Here is a 12,360-nt window from a genome sequence, read left to right on the forward strand (position 1 = left end):
ATTATATTAAGAGGTAAATGATATTAACATGATTTATAATTGTTACTATATTCCTTAATAAATTGGTTAAGGTAAACTATTCAAGAAAAAAATATTTTGCTGTTATAGTTTCTTCTTGGAAGCAACTTACTAAGATAGCCCAATCTAAGGAGGGGAGTTGAATAAATAACCTCTACTTCCTGGGAAGAGTATCTTCATATAGCTTTTGGAATTCTTCAATGAGGAAGATTTGTTCCTTCCCCCATATGTATTTATATTGCTATGAACTCATGTAAATAAATTTTAAAATTTCCTTCAGACTTCCTCACTAATAATATATTTTAAAGAGTATTTCTAATTTGATCTCTTATCCTTTGAGACGACATGGAGGGACCTAGAAAGTATTATCCTAAGCGAAACAAGTCAAGCAGAGAAATACAAATATCACATGATCTCACTTATTTGTGGAATATAATGAACATAGCAGTCTGAGGAATTGGGTAGACGCAAAGACGTGGAAGTAGGGTACAGACAACTCTCAGAAGGGAGTTGTGGGGGGAGGGAAGAGATAAACCACAGAACTTATATGCACATATGCATAACCGATGGATATGGACAACAGAACCGGGTACGGGGTGGGGGGAATGGGGAGGAGGGTGTCAATGGGGAAAAAAGGAGAAACATCTGTAACAAAAATAAATTAATAAAACATTTGGAAGTAAAAAAAAATAAAAATAAAATAAAAACTTTAAAAAAAAGAGTATTTCTAATTTGAAATTATTTGAATAATTTTCAAAGCTTTTTTCGCCCAGTGGTTTAGAACATAGGTTTCAAAATAATCTGTGTCTACTTCAAAAACTATTATACCACTTCACATAATGTGCAAGGAAGTTATGACCATATATTTCTAGTTCATCTCTCTCATTCATATACCATTTTGCCTTACATTTCACTTTACCATAAACACCTTATACATTATTACCATCATTGCCTCAGTCCCTTTTATTTTAGAGAGGTTGAAATGAGAAAAGAGATTACATTTTACCTCCTTGTTCCACATTTGAAGCTTTTCATTTCTTTGAAAAAATTTAATTTTTTATTTATACTATTCTGTTTCTGTCAATAGGAACTTATTTACACTTCTTGTAAGATAGGTTTTTGACAATGCATTCCCTTGGTTTTCATCTATCTGAGAAAGGTTTTATTTCTCTTTTATTTTTGTATGTAGAATTCTAGGTTGTGAGTACATAGTACATAGTATTTTAATGGTACTGATTCTGATGAGAAGTCAGGACTAATTGTTTTTCATGTTCATATGTAGGAAACATGATTTTCCCCTTGAATGCCTTCAAGGTTTTCTTTATGCCTTGCTATTTTATCAGTTTTAAATTGATGTTCCTAGTGGTTTTCCCCCTTCTTGTGTTCTCTAAGCTTCTTCAATCTATGTGTTGGCATTTCTCAATACTTTTGAAAATATTTCAGCCATTTACACACACACACATACACACACACGATTGAAATTAGATGTAATTCATTATTAGGGGAAGTGAGTGGAATGCAAAGATAATAAAGAGAAGAACTTTAGAGCATTGGGGATTCTAATATTTAGGAATCAATCACAGGAGGAACAAGTAAAAAAAAAAATGAGAAAAAGAACTTCCATATAGTACAGAAAACTATACAATAATATCTCACTTAGCCCAAACAAATAAATTATATTAACTATAAGACAGTGATCAATTGTCCTAAGAAATGCTGATCATCATTACTATGATAGTAAACAAGATGACTAATTTGGAAATGCTGAGTTTAAAAGAGAAGGTTACTGAATTGGTGGTTTATAAACCAGTAAAAGAAGGTTGAGAAGAGAATGTGAAATAAAAGGTGGTGATGACTATAAGAGCAAAATGTAGGCAAAGGCTGATACTTTTCATGTTCAGATTACAAAACAAGCAAGAAAATATATTTATTAGGAATAGATATTTCAAGTATTTTGATCACAATGGAAAACTAATTCAACATTTAGTAAATATTTTAAACAAATAATTAAAAACTTTAGTAAATTACATAAGAAAAAAAGACGTGTAACTAAAAATTTTAAATTATGACCAACTAACTAAAAATTAGAGATTTTTTAAAGACAATCTGATTATAGTGATTATTTCACGTTGGGGAAAAGAGAGCACTAAAGATAAAAAATGTATTCTAAAATTTAGGAATTTACATTTGAGATATTCAGAAATAAACCACATTTCTGCCTAGAACTTATATTTCTGCAAGAATTGTATGTAAATTTAAGAGAGTCTAATCATAGATTAATGCCAAGATGATTTCACCTTAAATTTTTTTCAACTTAATAAAACATTGGTGATCTTTATTAAAAGTCACAAAACATCCTCTAAGGTAAATGACTAGTAGTTGATAGTTAGATATATATAAAGTATTTCAGAATAGCTCAATAATGAATTAGTGGTTTAACTTAGACAGATGTTTTAAGCAAATCCATCTTTATTAGCATATGATAGAATCAGGTTAATCAGAATATAAAGATAATCTTAGGATTTATTTTTATTACATTGTCTCAAAATTATATAGACATTTTTTTTCTCATTTTCTTGCTCTTAAAATTTCTAAAAGTTAGATAATTTTTTAGGCTTATTAAATTTACCTTCTCAAAATGAATTAAAAATATACCAATATTATCAATAAAAAATATAACTAATTTAAATAACCATTTTTTCCTGAAATTGTATTCATGATCCAAATATATTTTAAGATCTTGTTCATTCTACAAATGCTACATAAATCTATATAATTTTCTTCCTATTTTTTATTTTACTTCTTTAAATACATTCTTCAAATAAATTTCTTATAAATAACTAGTTTCTATAAAATATACTTTAAAACAATCATATTTTTAAATAAACAAAAATTTTCAAAGATTACAATGAACACTATTACAAATATAATTATCTTTTACTTATTTTAAATAGAATGTACACCAATAAATTGGTAGTATTACAGAAAATATAAATGAATATTAGTTTTAAGGAGGTTATAAATGATCACAAATAGAGTATAGTAATAAACTTTGCATTGCATGCTACATTAAATATAATTCAAATTAAATAATATTTTATAGTCTGGACTAACTAGTATTGAAAGGCAATAATAGAGATATTAAAAATTTAGCTCAATTTCTTTCACATATCCAGAGCAAAATAAAATAGTATTAGAAAAAAGTCTCTATTGAAGAAAAGTAATGTCTGTAGAACAATGATTTCTGTGAAAATAAACTTGAAAGAGATAAAGGTAAACATAGAAATGAAAGGGAAAAATAAGAGAAACTATATACTGGGAGATACTATCCGATACACTGTTATTATTAGACTCCTTTGTTCATTTTCTTTATATAGATAGTGCAATAAGATATTCATTTTTTTGAGAAAAAAATAACCCTGTGGATCATAATCATGAAGGCATTTTTCACTTGTTGGTTCCGTAAAGTATAGATGAAAGGGTTCAAAAGTGGTGCAATCGAGGTGTTGAGCACTGCAATTCCCTTGTTAAAAGATATCTTTTGTTTGACTGATGGATTAACATACAGGAAAATGCAGCTGCCATAAGAAAGGGATATCACAATCATGTGAGAAGAACATGTTGAAAAAGCTTTCTTCCTTTGACCAGTTGAAGGGATTTTTAAAATAGTCAAGGCAATATAGGTATATGATGTTACCACCATTGTCAATGTGACCACAAGTGTCACCAAAGCTGAGACGAATCCCATCATCTCAAGAATCCATGTGTCTGTGCAGGAGATCTGCATAAGAGGAGTAGTGTCACAGTAGAAATGGTCAATAATATTGGAGGCACAGAAGTCAAGGTTTAAGCCTAAGATGAGCGGTGGAAAGATGACAAAAAAACCAGCAAGCCAACAACTGAGGACAAGCTGTGTGCAGATTTTATTGCTCATGATGACGGTGTAATACAGGGGCTTACAAATAGCAACATAGCGGTCATAGGATATAGCTGCCAGCAAGTAAAATTCAGCTGCTCCAAAAAGGAAGGCAAAAAACACTTGAGTGACACAACAATTATAAGAAATGGTTTTGTCCCCTGTTGCCATAATAACCAACAATTTAGGAATGCATGTAGTAGTATAAGAAATTTCTAAAAAGGAAAAATTACGAAGGAAAAAATACATGGGGGTCTTGAGGTGAATATCCACTAGGGTGAGTGTGATGATGATCAGATTGCCAGTGATGCTTAGCATGTAAATGAGAAGCAGGAAGATAAATAACACAACTTTCCATTGTGGGTCATCAGTCAGACCTGCTAGGATAAACACTATCACTCTTGTATGATTTCCCATTACTGTTCTTTGACATTTGCTATGTCTAAACAGGAAAAAAGAAAGAAAATGATGTCATCATGGTTTTAACTAGTGTTGAAAGTAAAGGAAGCAAAGTGATATTTCAGACAGAATAATATATTGCTCTTTTACGTTTTAAAAATGGTTTTGTTTGGCAGGAAAATAATAGTTGAAACTTTAGTTGGCAATTGTGCTAGAGAATATCCTATATAACAATACTAATTGTTGATTGTTTTTATCGGGGTAAATTAGAGGGATTAGAGAGACTTTCAAAGCATAGAAAAATGATTTTTCTCTCTTGTTAATATGCAAGAGTTGAGGTGGCATGTCATTTCCTGTCCAAATAAAGAAGTTTTCATGCTAGAACCAAAATGATGTCATTATAAGCTCATAATTTTCCTTACACATGCACATACCACAAACCTAGCCATCATCAATAAATAGGGATAGTATATGTTTTACTATTTTACTCCTCTAAGGAAATTCAAATGCCTGATTCTTGTCTCATTTATTTTTATGGTTAACATGATCCAATTTCAGATAAGTGATTAGGAGGCATTGGACAAATTTTATTTTCTGTTCTCAATAGTATTTCCATCCCCTCAATCTCTGTTGCAACCCAGCACTTACCACTTTATACCCAAAACAAAATCAGCAAGAATAGTCTGGTAATGTCGGTCCATGTAACAAGAAACTGCAGTTTAATTTTTTTTTGTTGTTGTTTTTCTGCAGGTTATGATTCTGAGAATGGACCAGATAGAATAAAATGAGAATAAGAAATATGAAAGCAGAGAAAAATAGCCCTGGTCCTGTAGGTCAGTTGGTTAAAGCATTGTCCCAGTACACCAATATTAGGGGTTTGATCCCCAGTAAGACCACATACAAGAACAACCAGTGAAGGCAAAAATAAGTGGAACAACAATTCAATGTTTCTCTCCACCTTTCTCTATCTCTCTAAAATCAATTTTAAAATTTTTCTTTAAAAAAAGCAGTGTGGCTCAGTGGTTGAGTGTCGACCTATGCACCTGGAGGCCTGATCCCCAATAGGGGCCATGCAGAGGCAACTAATTGATGTTTTCTCTCATCAGTGTTTCTATCTCTCTCTTCCTCTCTCTCTAAAAATCAATAAAAATAATAAAATATTTTTTAAAGCAGAGAGAAGAATATAAATATGATTCATGAAATTGTATGAGATGAAAGAAGAAAAGAGAAAGTAAGACGAAGGATAAAGCTTTATGGAAGTGTAGAGAGTTAAGAAAGGTTTTTGAGAGATAGGATAGTGAGTTTGAGGAAAAATGTAAAAACAAGATTAAAATATGTAAATTAGTAAGTAAAAATTATAAAGAAGAAATATTTACCATTGTAGCTTCTCTCCATCTGCTTGTATTTCTTATACTTCCCTTTTTGTTCTTTGTCTAAAATACAGACTGAAAATATAAACAGTTGTGAGATCAGCTTAGCCTAAAAGAAAAGAGCATAATTTGGTAAATTTCAAACACACAATAAATTATGGAATAGTGTGACACAAATTTTAAGAGGTATATATTTTCTTATTAAAATATTCAAATGTCTGGCTAACACACAATTAAAGAAATGTCTGTAAATAACTCTTCTCAATATGAGGCACATATTAAGTGAGACAGATTGTTCAGGTTTGCATAGCTAGTAAGTTAGACATCAGAATTGAGATTGAAAGAGTGTATTTTCCGCCCTGGCCAGTTTGGCTCAGCAGTTGAGCACCAGCCTGTGGACCAAAGAGTCCAGGGTTCGGTTCCCGCTAGGGGCACGTACCACCAAAAAAAGAAAAGAGTATATTTTCCAAAGTTCTCTTCTTGAAAGTACAACATGGTAAAAAAATGTTATGGGCCAGATTATAGTTTATTTCTTTAAAATAAAAAAGTTTAACAATATCTCTAAGGAAAATTTCTTTCCTTGTTATCTTCATCATCAAACAATAAAATTATTAAGATTGTATTATGGGTACTACATAAAACCATGTTTTCTGTTTTGAGGGTTCCCAAATAATTATTTCTAATCTCTAAAACGTGCATTATCATGAAAAGAAACATCTAGAAATAAAAATAAACTTAAAAGGACAAACAAAGCTTGGTTCCAGTACATGAGTTTATAGAAGGAAAGTTGAATTGAAAGATAGGTCTTAGAATATGAATAAATGAGAGAAGGTTTTCCTTAGAGAGGAAATAACTTGAACAGAGGTAAAGTGAAAAGTACATGCATTATTTCATTAAATGCAATAATTAGAGTTTTATTATCAAAATCATGTATATTTAATATATAAACATTTATGAACAAATTACTTTTATAATTACAAAAGTAATTATAAGCAAATTACTTTTTGCACCTGGACATTATTTTCACATTCAGATAATTGTGAAGCAACCTATTATAAAATTTTTATCATTTACACAACTTATCATAATGGCATCATTGTAGGAAAGCATATATTTAAATCAGCCAAATAAGAATTTTATCATGTCAAATCCTTTCTTTGTTCAACTTTAACAATTGTACACACCAACTATCCTCCAACATACACTGTAAAGTAAACAACAAAATGAAACCATTAGAAGTCAGACCTATAAATGCAAGTATGTTTAGTTGTATTAGGTATTGTCAATATTAGATAGATTTTTAAAAAGCAAAAGGATTTCAATAATAAACTTTTATTATATTCTATTTGTCTTTTTAACCATTTTCTTTAAGTTAAAATTTAAAAGATTGGGGAAAATAAGGCTAAAAGTAAAAACAGAACAAATGTGAGATAATATATCTAATGAGAAGCATTGTGATTACATTTTAGAATATTGATTGTTTTCATCTAAGTCTACCCAAACACTTAAAACCTCAAATACCATTTAAAATAAGATATACACACAGATTTATCTAGACAAAATATCTCTGCATCAATATTTAGATTTCTTATTAAGCTGAACAGAGCACACCAATGTTCCATTCTTTTTTTAATGGATTTAACTCTATTCTATAATTTATCATTTGTTTTTATCACCTACTTTGGAAAGAGTTTGATTAGCTATTTTATTATAGATTTTTAGGCTAGTGAATTAAAATTTCTCATTATGTGTTGAATATCCTAAGTATTACACACCATATCATATAAGATTAATCAACACTAGATCCCATGGAGTATTTATGCTCCCTTACCTGAAAGGAAAATTACCTAGATTATGAATAATTCTCATGTGAATGTGAGATTCATGAACACTATTTCCCAAAGCAAACCAATTGATATGTTATACAAGTGTTCTCCCCAGGCACTCAATTACTTTAAAAAATAAAAATACATATTTTTAAAAACTAGTTTTTACTATGTCTCCAGAGAATTCAGAACACATTTCCCTAATGTATATCTTGAAATCCCAAATACATAAAGATTTGAAAGAAAAATAAAAGTTTATTTAGTTGATAGTAAAATGTGGGAATGTGAGATGGACAGTGTAGCCTGGCAGTAAATACTGTACCTCAGGCTAAATGTACCATTATTTTATAATTCTCTAGATACACCAAATATTTTATGTTTACATACCATTTTGTTTCTATTCTGAAAGCCATTTCCTCCAAATGGTCTTTGTGATAGTGTCCAAAGGATCTTAAACTCATTATTTCATAACTAAGCATTCTCCGCCTCTTTTATGTCAATGGAATATTCACCTATGTCTACAGCTAGCCTTCCTTGCAACTTGCAAACTTGAGAATAAATTCTGCCCAAAAGATGTAAATGGAGATAATTTGTGCGATTTCCAGGTCTTATTCTTTTATAAAAAGTGTTTGATTTCCTTTTCCTCTTACTCCCTGTCACTGTTGTAATGCAGATGGGATGACAAGACATTCTGAGCCATGACTATAAGCCATTACACTAGGAGTGTGTGATCAAGGCATAGGATTCCTAATTGGAAGAGATAAGTAGGAAACAGAAATGGCCAGATTATGAAAACACTTGAGTTTGAACATTATTTTGTATGCAATGGAAAGCCATCAAAAATTTCTTAGCAAGGATTAGTCAGAGGATATATACATAACTCATAGACACAGACAACAGTGTGGTGATAGCCAGAGGGAAGGGGCTGTGGGAGCTGGGTGGAGGGGGGCAAAGATGGGGGCAAATGGGGACATCTGTAAGTGTCAACAATAAGTGCCATGAGCAATTTGTATCTTAGGAAGTGTTCCATCAGCAGTATGGAAGATGAGTCAGATTTCAGAGACAAGAGAGCATTTAAAAGACAAATGACATTCTTTCAGCCTAATTTATCTTAACGCTTATTTCAATATATATTAATAAAACACAAACTGTTAGCAGTTTTGTTATCTTTACATTCCAGAGAAGTAGCATCAGAGATGGCAGAAATAGATGCACAAAAGTGATTTTAATGGTTGTTATAAGTCTAACACAATTTGAGAACCATAGGTTCATATAATGCATGCTTATCTCTGCTATTAACAAATATAAAAATTTACTCATAGACTCCTGATTATTTCAAATTAAGTGGAAATTACTTCTAATTATTGCCCATTATACCTTAGGCCTGGAATTTCTTGTTTTTGTTTTTTGCATTTTCTTTTATTTATATACATTCTAGTAATGAATGGTGAAAAAGGGCCTGTACAGTGTAAGTAGTTAAACCTAGTAAACTTTATGAATTTCACAAAGTTATTCATAATTATTTTGTATATAAAGGAAAAGGGAAGTCTTTTATCTATATTAAATTGTTTATGAATTTATCTACTTATCAGACTTTAAGAGGAGCTAAATAGACTTTACTTTTACTTATGAAGAATGTTTGATAAAAAAGCAAAATAATCATCCTGCCGGTGTGGTTCAGTGGCTGAGCATCGACCCATGCACCAAGAGGTCGCCGGTTCAATTCCTGGTCAGGGCACATACCCAGGTTGTGGGCCTGATCCCCAGTGCGGGGCATGTAGGAGGCGGCCAATCAATGTTCTCTCTCATCGATGTTTCTATCTCTCTCTCTCTCTCCCTCTCACTTCCTCTCTCTCTAAAATCAATAAAGGAAAAAAAATTATAAAGCAAAATAACATAGAAATATAGAATAATTATTTCACATAATTGCATTTGGCAACAATCTGAGATGTAGGCAACAGTGTTTACAAGAAATTCTGGCATATGTCAGATGTCAAACATTTTGAGGCTACTTTTCTTGAGTGTAGTTGTTACTCATAAAGTAGAAAGTTTTGTGCATATGAACTTAATTTATGGTGTCTTCATAATAAGTTGATCTGTAAATGAGGGCTAGGTGGAGGTGAGCAAAGTGAGAGGGGATGGGAAAGGAAAGAGACTTTGCTTGAGGCCATGGGCACACAATGAGGTGTGCATACGTGTTATCAAGTTGTACACTTGAAACCTGTATGATTTTGTGAACCAGTGTCACCCCAATAAATTCAATTAAAAAAATAAAAACAAATGAAAGTGAAATAGAAAAGTTGAAGGGTACCTTTTTTTTTTTTATCCTCACTTGAGGACATTTTTTGATATTTTGTTCAGATAGAGTGGGAGGGGGAGAGAGAGAAAGAAACATCGATGTGAAAGGGACACATCGAGTGGTTGCCACCCACACGATCCAGCCAGGGCCGGGGACAAACTGGGACAAACTGCAACCGAGGTACGTGCCCTCAGTGGGAACCGAACCCGGGTCTCTCTGGACCGCAGGTCACCGCTCTAACCGCCGAGCCAAACCGGCCAGGGTGAAGGGTACCTTTTTTATGTGTCCATTTCTGTCATCAAATTAAGCACTATTAAAGTATTATGGTTTTATAGAAACCATTTATACAAACATTGTTCTTATTACAAATGTATATTTGAATTTTGTCCATTTCTTCTAAATGCCCTATTTAATATTTATTTAGATGTATAGTATTTTTTTATTTTGCATTTATCTTTGAATAGAGCAGGAGGTGGGGGGGGAGAGAGAAACATCGATGTGAGAGAGACACATTGACTAGTTGCCACCCACATGACCCCAACCAGGGCTGGGGACAAACTGCAACTGAGGTACATGCCCTTAGCAGGAAGGGAACCCGGGACTCTCTGGTCCACAGGCTGATGCTCTAACTGCTGAGCCAAACTGGCCAGGGCTGTATAGTTTTTTCTCTTTATTTTTTGTGGAATTTATTGGGGTGACATTGGTTAATAAAATTATATACGTTTCTGGTGTACCATTCTATAATACATCACCTATATATTGTAATGTCAGGACAAATTGACAGCTGTTAGAAGGGAGGGAGGTTGCAAGGTCAGATATATGGGTTTTAAACAATTTCAGTAATACTCATAAAGTTTATATTAAATTTGCTATCCTGGAAGTCTAACAAAGTGATATATTCCTTTTAAATGTATTGGCATAATTCATGTAACATTTTTTTTTTTTTATCCTCACCCGAGGATATTTTTCCATTTTTTGTACAGATAGAGAGGGAGGGAGAGAGAGGAAGGGAGAGAGAGAGAGAAACATAGACATGAAGGGACACATCGAGTGGCTGCCACCCGCACGACCAACCAGGGCCGGGGACAAACTGCAACCAAAGTACGTGCCCTTAGCGGGAACCGAACCCGGGTCTCTCCGGACCGTAGGCTGACGCTCTAACCGCTGAGCCAAATTGGCCAGGGCTAATTCATGTAACATTTTGATAAGTTAAAAAAGCGATACTCCTACAAGTCACAAATTATTCATAAAGTCACTATTGACATTGCATAGAAACAATGTGAAGATAAATATTTATCAAGGAAATTTATAACAGTTGGGAAAATATTTTATTCTGGTTACACTGAGGTATAACACAATTTAAAAGAAAAAGGTCAAAATATTTTATTTTGTATGCGATCAGTCATTATATCTAATCTTTAATGCTCAAATTACTTAATTTGAAAAATAAAGTATTGTACTAGATCTCACAAGGCCTGCTTTTATCTAAGGTATTTCTTAAACTTAATGGAATGCTCTACAAAGATCTCACTGTTCATTTGTCTCCTAAGTGACATATGGATAGAAGGATTTCCACTTCATTTTAACAAAATACAAAAGATGCATGGAAATCAAGGAACTGTGTTTTGTCAATAAGGGCTTCCTTCCTTCCTTCCTTCCTTCCTTCCTTCCTTCCTTCCTTCCTTCCTTCCTTCCTTCCTTCCAACTTCCTTCCTTCCTTCCTTCCTTCCTTCCTTCCTTCCTTCCTTCCTTCCTTCCTTCCTTCCTTCCTTCCTTCCTTCCTCTCTCTCTCTTTCTTTCTTTCTTTCTTTCTTTCTTTCTTTCTTTCTTTCTTTCTTTCTTTCTTTCTTTCTTCTTTCCTTTCTTTGTCATCAGTTAAGTTACTTAGGCTCTAAATATACCTTAGATGTTTATTAATAAATGAGCATGATGATACCTGTCATACAGTTTTGTAGATGGGAGCTAATACATTTTACATTGTAAGCAATCAATAAATGTTAGCAATGTGCTCTATCTAATAACTGCAAGGTCAGTAGTGCCTTTACCACTCTGGCATCTATAATCTGAGCTTAGTTAAACTTTTGAAAGTATCAAAATGTATAATTTAAAAAAGGCTATTATGTTAATTTGCTTCTGGTTCTATTAAGCACACTAAGAAATCAGACTTCAAATTCAGAATCTACCAATAAAAAAAAAAAAACACAACACAAATTAGCTGATCAAATCTAGGTAATATATTAAATTCTACATAGACTGTATGCCTAATTGGAGCTCCAAATTCCAGAACAGTGAAAAGAAACATAGAAAAAATTAAGTTTCAATTTATCTCTCTGTGAAAGACTTTTGAAAGGAAATCTAGAGACACAAAATAAAATGGCAAATGAATTAAAATATAAACAAGAAATATCTTTTATATGGTGCTCTCAGCATGAGGAAGAAATCCAGCAGTGAAAGTTAGAATTTGGAGGTTAGACAGGCCACAATGCTAATTATTAGTCAAAAGATAAGTGATAGTTTGAATACAAACATTAA

The 12,360-nt window shown here is 32.4% G+C and overlaps 1 protein-coding gene across 1 annotated transcript; it reads right to left on the reverse strand.

Moving 5' to 3' along the window:
* Window positions 1–3,412: 3,412 nt before the first annotated feature.
* Window positions 3,413–4,351, reverse strand: LOC118624092 (olfactory receptor 6C74-like). The gene has a single exon (XM_036252064.1). The coding sequence runs from the start codon at window positions 4,349–4,351 to the stop codon at window positions 3,413–3,415; it is 939 nt and encodes a 312-aa protein (XP_036107957.1).
* Window positions 4,352–12,360: the final 8,009 nt, after the last annotated feature.

The sequence above is a fragment of the Molossus molossus genome, unplaced genomic scaffold (assembly GCF_014108415.1).
Source record: "Molossus molossus isolate mMolMol1 unplaced genomic scaffold, mMolMol1.p scaffold_m16_p_10, whole genome shotgun sequence".
Classification (NCBI taxonomy): Eukaryota; Metazoa; Chordata; class Mammalia; order Chiroptera; family Molossidae; genus Molossus; species Molossus molossus.

Excerpts from the sequence above, each read along its gene's own strand:
- LOC118624092 (XM_036252064.1), bottom strand. The coding sequence starts at position 4,351 with ATGGGAAATCATACAAGAGTGATAGTGTTTATCCTAGCAGGTCTGACT.